General features: G+C 44.4%; 1 protein-coding gene across 2 annotated transcripts in view; it reads right to left on the minus strand.

The window, feature by feature from the left end:
- Positions 1-20,012, minus strand: part of UBE2F (ubiquitin conjugating enzyme E2 F (putative)) — a 1,298,841-nt gene that overhangs the window by 758,489 nt on the left and 520,340 nt on the right. For both annotated transcript variants that reach the window (XM_086956339.1, XM_086956340.1), the window contains one exon: positions 19,174-19,241. In XM_086956339.1, coding sequence (XP_086812465.1) covers positions 19,174-19,241 — 68 coding nt within the window. The remainder of the gene's footprint in view (positions 1-19,173; positions 19,242-20,012) is intronic.

Raw genomic sequence — 20,012 nt, forward strand, 5'->3', positions numbered from 1 at the left:
GTTGGAGGGCCTTAGGAGCGGCCGAACACCAGGCCTGGTCACAGGCCAGGCCCAAGGCCAAACTATGGTGCTGCCCTTCCACATCAGGTTAGCTAAACAAGAGGTTAGGTGCAGGGCCTGGAACAGAAGCCAGTCACTACTGTGGCTGATTATGGAGGATGCTGCCAGGGCCCCTTCCTTTATGCTGGACCACCTGGGAGGTGTAGGTGCAGTGCCTGAATTTCTGCTTCCTTTAGTCATGTGCAGCAGTGGATAGCCACTAAGTGCTGAGAGCCGGGTACGGCTGGAGACTGGGGTCTGCAGACAATATCTGCTATGTATGGCTTTTGTCCATGCACAAGAGGGTTTTAGCCACTTTAGCTGCTCTGAGAGGCGAGCTTAGATTCTGACAAATCCTTCCCTGCAAGACCGAAGGATGCAAAAAGCTAGCTTGGTGGCTACCCAGTCTGCCTGGGCTAGCACACCGCCAGTTCTTTGGCCACCCACTGCATCCGTAGGTGGCGACGGGTCTAACTGAATGAGTTATCAATTTTAGGATACCGGTCACCATGAATTCACTGCTTATCATTTTCTGTACTGAGCAGCAAAGGCTTTTGCTACAAGGCTGGCAGTTAGCATTTAGCTACCAACTAAGACTGGATCTTGTGCTTACATTATTTTAGAAATCTAATTTCTGATATTAGTCAAACAAAACATATACACACAAATACATACAAGATGTGTGTACATAGCCCTCTACACTGGGTGAAGAGTGTGATGTGGAGAAAGCAGCTTTCAAGTGTTCTATTTTTGAGGCGCGAAACTGGCTCTAAAAATTAGAATTTTTTGCATTATGTTTTAACAAAAAAGAAAATGTATTTTCAGGTTAACTGTGGGTTTGTAAAAATGAAGTTGGACTAGGAGTGCAACGTCCATTGGGCTCAAAGGGCTTCATACGGCAAATGACAACTTGCGAAGTGACAACTGGTCGGCTTAAATGGGGGACCAGAACATGGCTTAGCCCAAGTGCCCAACGTTTAGTGAACGGGATCGGCAGGGCACGGCGTGTCCCTACTTCTTTTATTTAATAGATTCCGTTCCCCTACTTTATTTGAAACATGCGTCCCAGGACAGCAGAAATAGCCAAGGACTACAGAAAAGGCTCGGTGTTCATGGCCGTTTGGGACAGGTGGGTGGGCAGAGGAAAGGCCCAGAGAAGACAAGGACAGTGTCCACTTCGGCTCTGCTGCTGGCAGCTGCCCCCTCCTTTCTTCCTCTTATTCCCTCTCTTTAGGTCTAGCGCCTCCTCACTTACTGAAAACCATGGCTTCAAGAAATGGTTCTCACTCTCTCTTTTTTTCCCCTTTCGTTGCTTTGTTCCCATGTGAAATGGATCCAAACAGAAAAACACTTATGCTGGAAATGTCGTCTTTTTCTAACAGTTTTCTTTTCCAAAGCGGAGTCTCTGGAATAAAAGGTTCAAAATATAAAAAATAAATAACAAAATAAATCAAGACAGAGTGGTCGAAATTGGCCAGATTGATTTTATTTACACCCAAATACATTAGCATCACTTTACAGAGTTTGTCAGTGAAGCGCTACTTTTATTGTCTTGCTTTGAACAGCATTGTTTTCCCCAGGTGGGGAAGTGCACCAATCGTGGAGGTACTGCAATGCCTGATTGATGGATAGATTCGTAAACAAAATGTGTACCGCGGCTCTGTGTTCACAGGTCTTTTTAAACCATACTGCTTACGTTTTGTAAGGATATAAGCAATGGTCATTGAAATGGGTCCCTTACGGGCCCTGTAGTCCTGTCCTTAACTTTTCAGGCAAAAGGACTCACTGATTTCTGAATAGTGAGTGTAAAAGCGTTCTGACAACCATATTGTTCCTACTTACATTTCACAAGCTTTACTTAATCTTGCATTCCCTATGAGCGTTTACTTTTTCCGGGATGCCTGTACTTTTTTTTTAGGCAGCATATTGCTCTTGTTGAGTGCGTAATTTGAATGGAGTCGCATCCAGGGGTTTATAGTGGGGCACAATTGGGTTGTAGTTGAAGGCAGCATTAGTTTCTCTCAGTGGGGCAGTATGGTGTTCAGTGGGGGAGAGGACGTGACACTACGGTCAGAGCTGCAGAATTTGGAACTGGGGAACCAGGTTCAGCCTTCAGGACTAGTCCACCAGACTACTCTCCTGAGGGAGCACATTCCAATGCTAGACCTTAGAAGGCCCTGCAAGACCTTAGAAGCCCTGGTGTCCTAGCCCCAGCAGGTAGACCCTAGTGAAGGCAAGTGTAGGTTAACCTTGAAGGCCTATCCCCCACAATCCATACAGAAGTTCACCTCCAGTGTTGCGGGCAGGCCTTTGAAGCAACACACCATAAAGCAACAATGACTCGGTCACTGAGGTCACAGGACCCTTGAGAAGGGACTGCTCTCGGGCGGTGCGACCGGTGTGACCTCACTGGGCGCTGATTTTGGGTGGGGGTGTCGTGCTTCCAAGTATATGATAGTTTTAAAAGTGCTTGGTGCCTCCTTCCTGGTCTCCAGCAATTTTCTGCAACAATAGAAATATCATGATAACTCTAGTGATTAATGTTCTTCCTAGAGAGAAATCAGAGTTATATCTTGTGGAAGTTTTGACTCATGGTAAGGTAGCGCAGAGGGTTAATGTTCTTGCTGCAAAAAACACGTATCCTGCAGATCACCAAGTGCACATAATGTAAATAGGCCAGTGGGTTACTGCTTTTGTCAAAAAGATCCTTTTGTTACTTGCAGTTTATACGTTAAAATTTTAACATAGAACAGTGAGCTATTAACTGTCATCTAAGAGGTGCATACAAACTGCAAGGTTTGCATGCATGCAAGGTAATTCGAGAGTTATGGTTTTTTCCCCAGTCTTTGGTTATCCTAATGTTGCAAAAAGTGTTCACGCAGATGGAAATCAATTCTGATCATTAAAGAGAACACTCAACCATGGTATTACGTTTTAAATTCGGAGTATTAAACTATATTGCTTACTAGTATGATTGTCATGTGACTCCTACACCTTGTAGTCTTTTGTCTTATGTAACATTTCCTATACAATGGTTTACAAACGTATAATTGATTGTCTCTGTGTAATGTGTGTGATGTAAAGTGCTCTCACACCCTGCACTGATATGAATGGTGCTGTAAATCAAATTAAATGCACCTGACAGAGTGTGGTTATGGAGACTTGAGGGGCACTGTTAAAGGGTGGTAGTGAGGGAATCCGTGGTGGAGGTGGATATTTGGGGGGCACCAACAAACATTGTTGCACAGGGAGCCACCAGCGCTAAAGCTGGCCCTGTCCTTCAAGCCAGTCCGTGGCATGCATTGGTACCTCTATTGGCCTTGTTTCAGCAGTAGGAGGTGTAACTCATCAGGGATTGGTAATGCAGGATTTGTACGCACATCAATTTAAGTTTGCAAACTTCACAGTCTCTCTGCTTCATGCGCTGCCTGCTTTGGGGCCACTGGCATTATGCAGCAAAAGAGAACTAAGTTATGCCACAGGGTTGACTAAATTATGCAACAAACAAAAAGGCTGCAGTGTAATGCAGTACACTTTCTGATACTATATTAATTTAATATTTTTACACATGTTAACAGTGTCTGGAAAGATGTTGCCTTATTAGTACCAGTGAGAAAGGTGATCAGTCAACCTTTACAAAAGGCTGGCTACTTCGCAACACAAGTCACATTTTTTGTAACTTTTGATTCATTTGAGCTACGCACTATTTATTAGATACAATTATCAGATTATGCAGCAGATGCTGTATTATGTGGCAAATATAGCAGAGCCATAATCATATAGAAAACATTTGCAAACTAGGATATTTTGCCATTCATGTTTTAACTGCTCTTGTGGGAAAAAGGAGGAGGAGTGCTGATGACAGAAATTACATGGCCCTGAGACAAATGGCCTGTGCTCCCACTTTTAAGCGTATTAGGGATATTCTGTTATTGAAAACATATCCCACTTTGTGGACGTATTTTAATTTCAGTAAATCATATTAAACATTAAATAATCATGTGTATCCATTGGTCGAATTAAATAACATAATAAGCTGTAACTGGTCAGTGAAATGCCAAACAAATACTAAAAATTGGGATGTGTTGTGCATTCTAGCAACACTTCTGACACCACCCACTGATCCAATCCTTAGGTTATTCCCGCCCACCGATTGTCCGTCCATATTTCCCCTGCTTTTTTTTCCCCCACTTCGACCACTGCCAACAGTGTGTCAGTGAGGGCTGTGCTGGAGGGTAAGAGGTTCGGTCAATGCAAGACCAAGCACTCTCCATACATTTGCATTCCCCTCCAAATAGGGGAGGTAAAGTTCAAGGACTTCAACAGCTCCATGTACCATCTGTCATAGGGCAAAGCAAACTCTACCCCTGCCCACCACTGTCATTTCCATATGGCTGATTATGGTCTGAGCCAAAAAACTGCCGTACAATCTGATACAATTCCACTTTCTCGTAACAATGCACAGAGTCTGAGGATTCAATGTACACCGCGGCACATCAAGATCTGGATATGGCCTTGGTAGAAGTGAAGCAAACTCTGAGTGTGATGCCACAAGGAGCTCTGATAACTCCTCCAGACCCAGTGACATCAGTGCCAGCGATGACATTTGAGGGGCTGGCGTGGATTTTGGAGCCAAAGCCAGTACGGACACAGATACGGAGACTGAAACCTGTACTGACACCAATAACATACCCAAAATTAGTTTAATGGGCAAGGACAGTACAGAGGACAAACTTAGCGGTAACCCATCGCCAGGACACTGTTTGGCAACAGTGCGCTCTATAAATGTAATAAATAAATAAATAAATAAATAAATAAATAAATAAACTAGAGCTCCTTGTGGATCCTTTGTGTCTGAATGTGCGCCACAGGGAGCCTGAAGCACGCCAAAGATGTACAGCACTGTCTATCGAAAGGCTTTGACCTCGTAGATGGACCAGGGAACTCTGGGTAAATCGGGAGTAAGGATGGAATCTGCTGCTTTGTAGAACGGGAGACACCTGGATGCATGATGATGCCCTTGCACCTTCTCTGGAGAGCGAGAGTAGTGGAAAGGGACAGCATCCCACTTGGACTTCTGTTTCTTCCTTGACTTACCTGAAGACTTTGGCAAGAAGGCCTCCCGTGGGAACATCTTCGTTAGTGGGGGCGGGTATGTGCTGTAAACTTGGAGTTTGATTGGGACTGGTGTTGAACCTTCATGCTCTGCCATGTGGAGATTTGCTTCACGGTCTCGGATTGGTTTTGGATTTACGTAGGCACAGTCATTGCAGTCCTTTGAGCCACACATCAAACACCAGAGGCACACCTCAAGGGGGATCTGTCATAGACATCTGTTTGCAATAGTCTTCATAAGACCCTGTCGTTTTAGAGGGTGGCATATCTTTTGCACACTGTGAAGAGGTTTTCTCAACATATTTTCCAAAGTGAAGGAAGGGGCGGTGTTTGGATCTAAGTCTAAAGGTGCACAAAAAGAGGCGGGGTGGGAGACTGGGGTTTACAAAAGGCGAAGTATCTGATTAGATGTATCCATCAGAAATGTATAAAATAGAAAACCACACAAGAGCACGAAGATTCTTTAAGCACTCTCCATTATTTGATGTGGGGTTCACCAAAACAGCAATTATATAGGTATTATTTTATGCTGTGCAGACAAATATTTATAATTACATTATTGTGCTTTAATCGTAAGGTGGCATGTTGCCTCTATATTCACTGGTTTGCAGAACAAGTCAAGCAAGTGCATAGATATTAATGTGCGGGTTCTATATGAATGTGGCAGTCTGTTAAATTTTTTAGTTCAGCTTATGATGTTCGTTCATGTATATACACGAAGACTTACACTGCGTAAACGTTTACGGAATAAAAAATAGACTTAGCAAAACATGCTCTGCATTGAATAGAAAATAGACGCTTTCTCTTCAAAGTTATGAAAAGGATGAGGGTGTGACTTCTTTGTGTATTCCTTATGATGGTCACTTCACCAGCATACGTTAGCCTTGCACAGACAGTGAATCCATAAGGAATCGAGGTCAAAGATCTGGGCATGGCTCAATACAGCATGGCATAAGGCAGATCGAAAGGAGCATGAACGCAAGCATGGCAGCCCAAAATTATTTCCTCACTTTGGTCCCTAAATAACTTACAGATATAGAGCTTGGGGAGATCGGGGGTGCCTTGAGGGCTTCTCTGGGCCGTTCCACATCAGTGCTGAGCCAAAGCATACCACACACGTGCAGCCATTTCGCCTGGGGCAAAGCTTCTGGTAATGTGACTGAACATGACGCTGGGAGGTTGAAAGGACATGGGCGCTGGGCAGCTGGTTGTGCTAGCTTCACCTGCCTAGTCCTGTACTGACATCAATCACACATGCCTGTTGATTTGGTCAGGAGTGCATGAGTTTCTAAATTTGAATCCACAAAGATAAATGTAGGGTCCATTCTTGGGAACCGCCTTCTTTCATAAATTAAATGAGCAATAATAAACGTCCAACCTTTCCCACTCTCCTCCCCAAAGGGTTATATGATTATACCACGACTTCAGTTACCACGCATGGCTTTACCACGCGAATTTTACCTCGCAAGTGGCTTTACCACGCTGGTATTTACAACGTTGCATTTCTCTACGAGTAGAAACGTCTTACCTGAACGTCTTTGTCCTCGAGCCCTTACTTCCATCCTCCTTTGAAACAAACGTCAAAACACGTACACCGAAATAAAAAAAGGACTGTTTTTTTGACGTACACGGCACGTCTTTGGGGGAGGCTCTTTCCTCTTTCTTTTAATTTTTTTCCCGTTTTTTTTGTTAAACTAATCTGCTTGGTTTTTTTTGGGGGGGAGACCCCCCCCAGCCCCCCCAAGCTCCCCTCCGAGCCCCCCCCCTCCCTCTGCCCCCTCATGCCCACGCTGATCGACTTCAAGGAATACCACGTCTCCCCCCTAGCCCGTGGTAAAGACGTCGTGGAAGGTACCCTGCGTGGAAGGCACCCTGCGTGGTAAGTGTCACGTGGTAAACGTGAGTAGTGGTAATGCCTTCGTGGTAAATGATGTTTCCCCCCCAAAGTGCATCTCTACCGAGGTAGGCACTCCCTCAACTGTGCATAAAGTCATCAAATGATTCATTCTCTCTCTCGGGGAATTGATCTCGAAAGCGGAAAGAATGGCCGCTGAAGATTCAGCTAAGGAATAAAGAGAAAAAACTCAAGTGGTAAAAACAATAAGCAAAAAGTCAAAGGGGAAAAATGAAAAGCTGAAGAAAAATTAACAGATGCGAAGGGAAACAACTATTTCAAAATGTCCTACGTGGCATGGAAAGCACACGTTCTAGCTTTTAAAATCTCCTGAAATAGAGGAAAAGAAGGTTACCTTGGGATATCCGGTATTTGTGTTGTAAGCAACACTTGCAATAATAGCAGTGCAATAATCATTGGATAATATACGATCTTTAGCTCGAGACGGGGAAGCACTCGACACGATCCTGCTGATTTCTAGAGCGTTGAATAATCTGCACGAGCATATGATGCTGATGTGATAGGTGGAGAAACGCAAGGCCCCGTTGTTAAACAAAGTTATAGCATGGTAACATTTATATTCGTACCTCTAAGGGGCCACGAAATGCTCAGATTAACATTGGGTTCCTTAGCTGCCTTTTCGCAAACTGTTGCTGCAGTTACGCATGAGCGGTTGTAGAAAGTGTCAGCCTAGACGTGGCCACGCATGCTAGCCTCTCTCGGGTGACTGGCTTTCACTTCTCAGACACACATGACCATACATGTACAATACCCCCTCCAGAATGTCCACCCCCACATGCACATACATGTAAAGTAACCCAGATGGAGCAAGGACTCATGGAAAAAGACACTTGCCCGGAAGCAATCCTCTCATTTAACACCTTAACATGTTACTAATTACATATTGTGTAAAACTAATACACACCACATAAAAAAGAGGATTAGTGAAGCTTGCATATGTGTTTGCTAACATGAATAACTCAAGTGGCTTTCTAAAATGGCTGAAAACTGGAAATCTTTATTGTGCATGCGTCAACTGCATCTACGCAGTATGACGAGCTATCGCTTGGACGGAAATTCTTGCGCATGAGCAGAATGTTCTAATATGGAGTCTTAAAGACACACGTGCTTTGCATCGGTTTTCTTGAAACTAAATTGAGTGAATTTACTAATGCCAATGAGGGGAAAGCATTAATAAGTAAAGGGGATTAGAGTAGAGATGAGTGGTATACAGTGAAACCATTTATTCTTGAAAGTAACATCTGTCTTTCTGACTTTAATATTAGTGTGCAAGTGGGCCTCTTGAGTATGTCTGGAGTGAGCCATGTCACATGGGTTTTGCGCATGGCAAGTGGAAGTCAACCCGGAAGGATGACGTGTGGTTCAAGAGTGCAAGGCCACAGCCTGCCTGAAGCCTGAGAAACCGGCAGTTCAAGACCTGAATGATTAAGACCACATAAAAGTTAAACATTTGTATCGGATGTAATGTGAATGCAGGTGGGAAAATAAAGTATGAATAAAAATGAAGGGGATGGGTTTATTAACAAAGGGCTAACTGAAAAGAGTAATATGTAAGCATGGTGTGATGATCTTCTCCCCCTTGCCTGGCCAATCAGAGTTAGTACTTTACGATATTGAAACATTAATGGGTGGTACATGATGAACGAAAAGGGTATAACTGAGGTAGTTTTTAATTGTTAGAGAGATGTTGATGTTGAATGCTGCAGAGCTTGGGATGCTGTCGGAGTAGCGAGTGATGCTGATGAAGAACTGAATGCAGAGCTTAATATCCTAAATTATTAGAATTAGAAAGAAAGATGCGGAAGAATCTCGAGGAGAAAGAGAATGTCAGAGAGGGGTGCGGCATGACCGTCTGTGCTAGAGAGGTTATCTATCCTGTCCTGAAGTCTTTGTCTCCTGAACTATCCTGGGGGACCCCTACCAGCCCTTTGGCCGGGGGGTTGGTCTTCATAACATCCTAGGTAACTATCAATTTTGCGAGTTTGCTGATGTTCTTTTCTCTCTGTCCTCTCCTTTCTGCGCATAAGTCATTGCAAGTTTGAAGTATGTGTAGATTTGATTAATTGTACCTTCTCTCCTATGAGTAATGGTGAATGTGCTGTACTTTGAAGTGGTTCACATGCAAATAATTTAGATAAAGATTTTAAACTTTCCAGAGTCTGATAATTTAATTTAAAGTATAAAGGTTAGAATTCAGTTAATCTTCACCATCAATTAGTTCAACTAATGGTCCATCAGCCAGAGGAAATAACTTTTTAATCAGTGAAAGGTTGGTTAGGAGTAAGAATATAATCAATCTTGAGGTATGGAAAATGTATATACTTTGACTCCAGCGGTTTACTCAAATTGTGTGTGTGTGTGTGTGTGTGTGTGTGTGTGTGTGTGTGTTTGTTTATGGGCCCGGGTGAGTATATGGTATTGGAGTATCTGTTGCTGGTACACCGCTGGATCACCCCCTCCAGAATTTCCACAACTCCATGCACTTTCATGTATAGTAGCCCCTCCAGAATTTCCACCCCCACAAGCACGTACAGAAAAGGTACTGATTCCGCCACACACACGTATCTTCAGAGACAAACCCAGAAGTGAGAGTTCCTCACACACCAACTACAAAATACATATTTGATCCACCCATGTCATGTGTGCGGTGTAATTCTGACAAATCTCACTCTTTGAAAGGAGACCTCCCCCACCCCCCAATACACCAATGTATATTTCATAAAAATATATGAAACTGATGTCAGCACAGACATGACTGATTAGAATACTTCCATTGCGTGCCTTCCAGAAACAGACGCCAGTTACTGTACGCCACAACCTTAAGCAAAGCCAGAACTGACAGTCTTCTGGGAAAATAAGTTTTCAAAGCATTACGGAAAACACGGAAGTGAGGAGAGGAGCCTCAGATCTACAAAACAAGTTGTCATCTTTTAGGTCTAAGATAGGTAACACATTTTCACCTAATTTTGTTTAATAAATATTTGAGGGAACGCACAGTTCTGTGTGCAAACATCTGGGTGTTGACGCTTGAGGATTAATTCATTTATCCATTGGTCATCCATCCATGACCTTTTCCTGCCATCACGCGCATTACCATAGACTATTGATTTTAACCTGCACAGTTCGTTAGTTTTTAAACTTGCGTCGCCGTGTTTGCGCTGCTGTTTTTGCTGTGGTTTTTTCTGGGCGCTTGCTACTGCTGTCACCTGGGGATTAGACAGGCTTACCTGCATTTAAATTGTGCCCCCACAAGCCGCCTTTGCGGGACTTAGTTAGTAGGGTCCCTGGTCCTGGTGATCCGTCCGCCATCTTGGGTAGGTACTGACGCTCTGGGAGATTCTCAGGCGCCATATTGGTTGGGGTCAGAGGCTCGAGCAGCCGGAAGCCCGCTCGGCGTAATACCATAACTAGGATGTGCAGGCAGACGCGCAGCGGAGGCGCCGTACATGCGCCGGAGGTGCGCCAGAGGTAAGCCCGTTTGCGCCCATTCGCGTCCCGGGCGCCTCTGGCGCACCTGCCCCTTCATACCCTGCTGACTCCTGCCCTGCTTCCACTGAGGACTTGGAGCCCGAGGCCTTCCCCACCCCGCACAAGACATTGTCTTGCAGCTTGTTGAATGCACGCTCTTTGATAAAGCACCACGCTGAGACTGCTTTATTAATTGAATCGTCACTGCTGGATATACTGTTCGTGACTGAAACGTGGGCCACGAAAGACTGTGGCATGGAACTGGGCTGGGCGTGCCCGCCAGGCTATCTGATAAGGCATACTCCCCGCACCTCGGGTAGGGGTGGTGGGGTAGGCTACATCTTCAGAGACTCTATCTCCTTGACCGAATTGGTGGTTACGGAGGTAGCGGGGTTTGAGCTTATGGGCTTTTCTATCGTGGCTCAGGGAGGTACTTTGGTAGCAGGTCTTTTATGCTACAGACCGCCCTCTCTGCCCACGACAGCCCTTCAATCCCTGATTGATTTGGTCTACGACCTTTTCAACTCGCATACCAATTTTCTAGTACTGGGTGACTTCAAACTGTGGCCTTCTGGCCCTCATGACCTGGCTTTTCGAGAACTGTGCCAAGCCTGTAGCAATATCCAACTTGCTCAACTGGTCCAGGTACCCACCCATGATAGGGGACATATACTAGACTTGGTATTTGCAGATAAAAACTTAGTTGTGGTAGATAAGGTCGAGGCGCAGGGTTGGACCGATCATTCACTGATTGTTTTGTCCCTTCTCATGCCTGCCCCATGGAGACCTAACAAACCGGCCAGCAGGAAGTTGAATCGGCAATGGAATCGTCTCCTTAGGGAGCCGATTCGACCCACACTGCTACCGGGAACCTTTCAGATGGAGGAGAATGTGGACAAGAGCTATGCTTCTCTCTGCCGGCATATTGTATCATCTCTTGATGACCTGGCCCCTTTGCGTAAGGTGAGACAGGCCCAGAGGCCTAAATGCCTGGTTCAGTGAAGAGCTTGGGCACTTTAAACTTCGCTGCAAACAGGTGGAGCGTACATGGAGGAGAGGATATAGGGAGCAGGATAAGGCGGCTTATAAAGCAGCCCTGCATGAATACAAGGCCCAGTTAAGAATCGCAAAAGCTACGTTTTTGGAAGACACTTTGGCGAAGGCCCTAATAAATCTCAGACCCTGTTCAGACTGGTTAAGACTTTGTCTGACCCGCCATGCACGGCGTCTACTATCCCGGCCTCGCAGGCACTGTGCGACTCGCTGGCCCTTGCATTTGAGGAGAAAATCAGGACTATCCTGACTGGACTCAAAAGTTCTGAACAATCTGTAACATCTGCAGTCTCTCTTCTGGACCCTTCTGACAATCTGGGCTCCAAATGGGCATCTAGCAAGGAAGGTATGCCTCAGTTGTCCAGCTTCCCTGTTCCCTCGTTAGAGGAATTTGTTATCCTGGCAAGTAGTGTATCGTCAGGATCACCGCTTGATCCAATGCCTCATAAGATCTGGAAGGCTTTTCAAGATGAGCTCTTCCCTCCGCTGCACTCCATCTGCTGTCAATCATTGACCACAGCGACAGTCCCAGACAGTTGGAAGATGGCAATTGTAACACCTTTGTTGAAAAAGGCTTCTCTGGACCCTCTTTGTTCGGCTAATTACAGGCCAATTTCGCTATTACCATTTGCGATAAAAATTCTCGAGAGATGGGTCACAAGAGCCTTATCCAACTTCCTGGAAACAAATCTGTCTGGATGCTGCACAATTTGGCTTCAGGCCAGCACACGGCACCGAGACGGCCTTGGTCACCGTGTTGGATGATCTGCGAACGCGAGTCGACAAGGGCAAGTCTGCATTTCTGGTGCTACTTGACATGTCGGCCGCGTTCGACACGGTGGACCATGAAGTACTACTTGGCCGTCTTCGGAGCGCGGGAGTGAGTGGTCTGGCCCTAGACTGGCTCACTTCTTATTTGGACAACCGACAACAAGCCGTGGCATTACCACCATTTCGATCAGCCACTAGGCAGGTGAAACAGGAAGTCCCTCAAGGATCGCAATTAGTCCGATCCTATTTAATATATATCTCCGCCCCTTGGTAGCACTGATAAAGTCATTCGGCATATCTGTCATCAATTATGCCGATGACACTCAGTTGATTTTTTCATTTGAGGGATCAGAGACCATTTCAAGGGATGCCTTTCACCGTTGTATGGCAGCTACAGCAGCATGGCTGCGAGCCAATGCGTTGTAATTCAATGGGTCAAAAACAGAGGTACTCTACTGCTCCTTGGACCGAACTTCCCGTACACTACCGGCCGATTTTTGGCCAGTGTCCATCCCGGGCTCGGTGGAGGCGGCAGAGTCAGCTCGCAATCTGGGAGTTCTATTCGAACCCAATTTGCAGCTTGATGCCTCCGTAAACAAGACGGCAGCAACATGTATGGGTTTGCTCCGTGCTCTACGGAAAATCTTGCCACTTCTTCCACGGGGCTCCAGAGCTGAGGTAGTGCGTAGTTCCATCCTCAGTAGGATCGACTACTGTAACGCACTACTTCTGGGTGCCCCGAAGATTCTGGTCCTAAAGCTCCAAAGGATCCAGAATATGGCCGCCAAATTGGCCTTGTCTCGACCGCGGTCTGCCTCTTCATCGGCAGCTTTGGCCGATTTGCATTGGCTCCCAGTCCAGCAGAGAATCGCGTTTAAAGCTCTTTGTCTTGTTTTTAGGGCCCTGCATGGACTGGGACCAATACCTCTTCAGAATCTCTTCCTCTGGTATCAGGCAGCCAGACCTTTAAGATCGTCTTCGGCGTTCCTGGTAAAAGTCCCTAAAATTAATAGAATGAGAATGGGTGGTCGCGCTTTTAGTTTTACAGCTGCCACGCTGTGGAATACTCTCCCTCTGGCATTGAGGAGTTGCCTTGATCTGCTTACTTTTAAAAAGGACCTTAAGACTTACTTGTTCCCCAGAGTAATGTAGCTTATGTAACAGATGTATGGATAGGTCTCAGCGCCAGGATACCCTTTGGGTGACAGCTGCGCTCAACAAGCAATAAATACATACATACATACATCTGTAGACTCTCATATAACAGCATGTGTTAATCAAGTAGGATCTACGTCAAACCTATGCAAGCTTTTCTGGAGTCCAAAATTGGTCTTAGGTACTTGTTTCCCATTCAACTGGAAATCTGACCTGGCAGTTCGGGCTAGAGTTTCCCTACTGGAGTAGGGTCATGCCTGACTCAGATGAAGATAGGTCTCACCTGGAATAGCACACATCATCTTTTTGTTTTACTGAGTGTTACACCCTATGAATGACGTGTATGCCTGGACGTGGGTACTGTCCAATAGGAATCAAGCAGCAGCACCTCACTGCAGGGTTCAACAGGTCAAAAACAGTTGCTGGTTTCTGTTTCACAGGAAACCTGGTCTGGAAGTTCAGGCTGGACTACTCGTGTTGGAGCATAACCAAGCCTGATTTGTAGGAGAGTGATTTTCGTCTGGAGTGGCACAGTGGGCAAAGAAAAGATGGACTGGATTATGACCAGAGTAATTTATTTTCACTACTTCGACACATCATGGTTGGATTATTTATACATTCATGTTTAAAAAATACAAATATTTTAAATCTGAAAATGTCTAAGAAATAGACATAGGAACTAGGAGTAGCCCATTACATCAGTGGCAATCTGACACCTGTCTCAGGCGGAATGTTTGAATATCAGGCAGAGAAGCAGAGGAAAACTAAAATGTAATGTGTTGAATGTCTGAATATATCTCAGACACCAGTAAATAAATTATATGTTTAGCCAGGATATGAGAGTGTAAATGTTTTAGCAACATAGCTTATTTACTCAGTCACAATAACATACTTATCTAAAAACTCAAAGCTTTTGTTTTTTGCTTTTCTTTTTTAAACCAGGAGTATGTGACCACCAAAAAAATCAGTGATATAGTCCTTGGATTATCTAGAATGAAAGGATAGAAAAATTACTGTTAATCCAAGGCCAAATCTTGTTCATTCCATTTTCTGACATTTAAGCAAGCACCAAAATTAAAGTTTTAATTGTCTGATCCATCTCATTTGATCGTGTGTGTGGTCAGTGTAGCGTGGCTATACCAATGTCCATTCCACCCTCGGTGTGCCAAGTAATCTAATATAGGTGGTAAAGAGACTGAGGGTGATGTGGGTGACTCATCAAGTGCACTGTATGGGGGGGGGTGTAAGGTAATAATCTGAATAAATGGGGAGGGTGATTGTCGGAATAAAATGATAGTAAGCCAACTCTAACAGCATCTCAATGACAATCGAGGTAGTGAAACAAAATAAACTGGTTCACTTTGACAAATTCAACTTTTTTTCTGTTAATTCAAAAAGACCAGGACAAAAAAGACTCAGATCTATAAGTAGTATTGATAATATACGCCATGTCTAGTACAGTTGATTTTGTAACATCACAGGATTTGAACTTCTGAACTACAGATCACCTCATTTCTCCTTCACCCACACAGAAACCCAACCTTTGTAAAGGGGTGGTCTTGTAAATACAGATGTAAAGCCAAAAACGGATTTGTAAGGTGATCCTGACCTACTAAGGCAGTTGCACTACCAGGGTGGGCAATATCACATGAAGAGGAACACCTCTTCAAGTTTTGTCACTTGAACAGAAACACCTTACCTCGCACCTTTACCTTCCTTGGTGACCCAGTCTGTGGAAGAACAAGTCAGACATTTTGATAGATACAAATTATGTTAATCTGTGCAAGGACTAAGGAATCAAGATGTGACAACCTACTGACATTTCCAAAGGCAATTCGACTGACTGACTTTTCAAAGGCAATCCAACTGACTGTGGAACTACATTTAGTCATCATGTTTCTCCTAGCAACTACATTATCCATAGTGACAAATAAGTTATTTACTTTCGGTAACGCCTATCTGGTAGAGACCGGATCTAGCTGCAGATTTCTTACCTTAGAATTCACCAGGCGCCAGACTGGATTCATAATTATTATATTTTTCCAGTAGTACTTCTACGTGTCGGTAGAAGGCATCGAACGAGTCTGTCGAAACTTCACCCTCCGGATGTGATGTCAACGGAGTCCAAATAAGACCTCCCCTGACACCAGTTTGTTCTAGGACTATTTTGTGTGCCAAAAATTTTAAGCCACTTCCATACAATGCCAATGGAAAAAGTGTGCCAAAAAAGAGACATATTTGTGCCAAACAGTCAAAGTCCTAATGAAAGGGATCTTGTAACAAGACAAGCAGTTCGCAGAGCGGGGTTGAAGGGTGAGTCGCTAAGGAAACTGTGGCTAGACCCTTTCTTTATCAGATAAGGCGCTAGCAAAGGTAAGTAACTTTTTTATCTGAAAAGGACATCTAGCCGCAGATTGCTTACCTTAGAATTAGATACCCAAGCAATTCCATCCCTGGAGGAGGGTCTGCAAACTAAATCCATAAAAGATCCCTGAATAGGACTGGCTGGTCCGTAATGGGATAACGTGAGACCAGGCTGTGTTAAGAATGTAGGGGAGGTAACGGAGAAGCTCCACCAGAAGGACTGTGAGAAGCCTGTAGGAAGCTGAAGACTGCAAGACCATGAAAAGCGTGTGAAACACATTACCTACGGCAGAGGGACAAGAAAGTGTTGGAGAGAACACTTTATAGAAACAATAATACTATGTAGCCCTGTTGAAGGTATTCAAACCACGACTTGAACAAGGCTAAAGAATCAAGGACAACAGTCCATACCACTATGTTAGAGCTCCAGCTCCTTGTCATGATAGCTAGTATGTGATCTAACCCTACCCTTTATAACACCAAGAAAAAGAGAATCTCAGATCAAATCCACAATTGGGGGGGTGGGAAGGGAGAGCAGGAGAGAGATAACCAATCAATGCTGAAATAAAAGCATTGTGTGAAGAACAACAATGTTTGGAAAAAGAAATGCATAGGCAATGACCAATTTACTAGAGCACCAAGAAAGGCGTAGTTACAAAAACCGATACGTAGGCCATGTCAAAGAAGTTCAGCACAACCATACTTGCAAAAAAAAAAAAGACCCCAATACACATTATAAAAACACACACACACACACACACACACACATACACATATACATGTGGCATGAACAGCCTCCAAAATACCAGAGGTGCGAAGCCAGGTATGACAACGCAATGCCACAAGAGGCCATGGCCCGACCCACTGGATCAGTGGTATCCATACCACAACAAATGATCAATTTAGCTGCTTGTTGCCCATCTCGAATTAATTAGGCAAGTTCATCCCGGGTGTCATCCGGAACCCAAGGCAGCAGACGTGTCAATGACTTCCACAATGCATGGGGGAAAAACGTTGGAGAAAGCAAGACTTATTGATGGATTGTATTGCAGTACTGGTAGAGGAGAAAATATGCCTGCCACAAGTGTCTAGTCTCCTGGAATCTCTGTCATGAGGGATATTTGGAAGAGTTGGACTCATGGGAGACCGAAGCGGCCTGTACCACCAAACTGTGATGAGTAGAGTGCCAGAGAAGACAGGCCGAATTATTAAGGGCAGGACGGTGTCTGCGAAATAGACCGATCCACAGGGGATCCTGTATCAAGTTCAGCCCAAGCCCCCAACAAAATGTATAGAGCTTCACGATAAAGGTGCACCTGCTCCACCCCCAGGAGGCTGGGCAGCGTCAGGCATGGGGTGCAGAAAGCCCACGTCGTCTCCATCACCTCCAAAACTGTGTTGCTCAGAAGGAAAAACAAGAGGGGGCTCAACAAAGAGCAGAGGAAGGATGTCCGAGCCGGGTGGGATCACCAGCATCACACCAGATGCCGAGCTGTGCTGAAGTGGCAGGGGGAGAGAAAAGTGGTGTGGCTTTGATCAGCGCAAAAGGTAGTTACACCAAAGGGCTGAGCACTGGTGCCGAAACGGATTTGACAATTGGATCTGAAGGCCTACCTGAAGCAGAGAGCGAACCCGTAGGCGTGGACACAGTCAAGGCACTTCATACCTCGTTGGCGCCCAAAAGCGCTACAGGGGAAGATAAAGACCCAAAGATAGCATGAAGAGAATTATAATATTCTCTTATTTGGGTTAGAGTCTCCCCGGCTCCAGGAACAGTAGGGAGGGAGGCATGTGGTGGACTCTTGTATTGACTCCTCAACCGAAGAGTGGGAGGAGGCTGGGGAGGAAGAGAATTTATGCTGTGAACTCAGAAAATGCTGCGACTTAAACCACCTGCACCTAGACTTGAAATGAAATGAATGAAATGAAATTGGGTTTTGTAAAGCGTGTTACTACCCGGAGGCCTCGTAGCGCTATGGATGGGTAGGGTCGGGGAGTCTGCTAACTGGCTCTTACTGAAAGAGAAATGTTTTCAGATTTTCCCGAAACCTACCTTAGGACGTTGATAGAGAGTGACGTCCATGGGAAAGGCTCCTGAAACGAGTAAGAGACCAAGTCGACAGGAAGTCTTAGAAGATTGCAACAGCTGTGCCACTAGGAATTTCACAAGATTTTCCTGCAGCGCCTTCGGTAGAAGTTGATACAGGAGTCTCGCTCCTCGGAGTGATGGTGCTCACCCGGCCACCACACACAAATAGAATGAGGGTCTGTAGCCGACAGTCATCCACAGGATCCCAAGGTTTGAAACCTGAAGATCGAGGTAGAAGGCACACTGTTCCTTCTACGAAAACGTCAAAATTGGTCGAAAAACAGCCTGAGGAACAGCTACTGGATCCACGTTGAAAGCACGGAAAAAGAAGAATCTGGCGTCGGGGGGGGGGGGGGGGGGGCTTATATGGACTCAGTCGATGTCACATCAGGAGGATGACATCGCTACGGAGACACTGGACGCCCTCCACTGACACGCAGAGGTATTGCTGTAAAAATGTCCAATTCCAGTCTGCACCTGGGGAGAATTCGAAGGTAAGGAATCTGCAGCTAGATGTTTCTATCAGATAGGGTGTTACAAGTTAAAGGTTCTGCATTAGTTTCACCCCTTCCGAAAATATATGGAGCATTCCAAATGCACAGTCAAATATTAGAAGTATGCAACTATGTAGTTGCCAAATGTTTCGTTTTCAGGTTACTATACATTATCGAGATCATGATACCTGATCACCCCAGAATAAATCAACAGCAAAGTTAATTTCAAACCTGAGAAAACAACTTTCTAGGGGACCTAAAGAATAATCATGCACTCTTCCCCTAGCTTAAGTATAAGCTATCGGAAACAATATTTACATGCACACTATGGCTCACGTGTCAGTTCCCAGCCCATCTATTTTAAGTTACAAAATGAAAACATTGAGTGTTCAGTCAAGATTTTGTCATGTCCTGGCACAACTGACCTCTTTTCGTGCAAGTGAAATGAGTTTCAAGAAGTGCACAGGCTCCTACAGGTGCCAAAGTATTAACAGGGAGTTTTAACAGCGCATCATATACAATTCTCGTGAGTGCGACTAGCATTGTGGACAAGTAAAAGTCACCACAACACATTGTAAAATGTATCATGTTATAAAGAAAACACTTTACACAAGAGTGGAGTATGTGACCTCCAAGTCAAAAAAACATGAGCCAGGCACTATAATTAACACGGTACTTTCAGTATTCATGCGCAAGTCTTGTTAACTCACCACCATATTGTAAGATTCTGGAACTTCAATTTCAAACTGAAATTTCCCACTTTGGTAATAGCCCTCATCTACAAAAGAAAAAAAATGCTCCGGTTAGAAAAAAAAGCACCCATCTGCCCAGCCTGTGCCTGAAAAATATAATATGTCAAGTAGGACCCAAGAAGAAAAAATAGCCTGCAATGTTATCACTTCACACCACGTTGAGGTGTAACATCCAATAGATACGTAACATTACAATCATGATATTCATACTCAATAGTTCAGGCGCAAGAGCGCAAGTTCTATGCTAATCGAACGTTAAAAAAAATATATATAAGATTACAGTCTATAGTGATACAAACTTCAAACTGAGCTCCATGCATCAGAATTACTAAGATGAAATGCAATTGAAATTTAGAAATACGCAATTAATGCTGTGAAAAGTGGATGTATGACAGAACCACCCATGCCATTACCACGCATGCCTTTACAACGCCATTACAAGGAATGTGTCTTTACCACGAAAGTTTTAGTATTTTTCAGGTAAGTATACACCATGTGTGTGTGTGTATATATATATATATATATATATATATATATATATATATATATATATATATATATATATATATATATCTACACACATATATACACACATCCACCCCCACCCTGGTCTTCACACAACCCTGCATTCTTCATGTCATCTTGCAGAGCGGGAAGGAAGCAAGTGTCACGGCTCCATCTCTCAAACAATCCTTTTTCTTTATTTTCTTCCCATAAAGTGAAAGAGTGCAGACCAACACGTTTTGGTCCAAGTCTTCAACAGGGTAAATATATATACAAAAATACACATATATGAA

The sequence above is a fragment of the Lissotriton vulgaris genome, chromosome 2_1 (assembly GCF_964263255.1).
Source record: "Lissotriton vulgaris chromosome 2_1, aLisVul1.2, whole genome shotgun sequence".
Lineage (NCBI taxonomy): Eukaryota > Metazoa > Chordata > Amphibia > Caudata > Salamandridae > Lissotriton > Lissotriton vulgaris.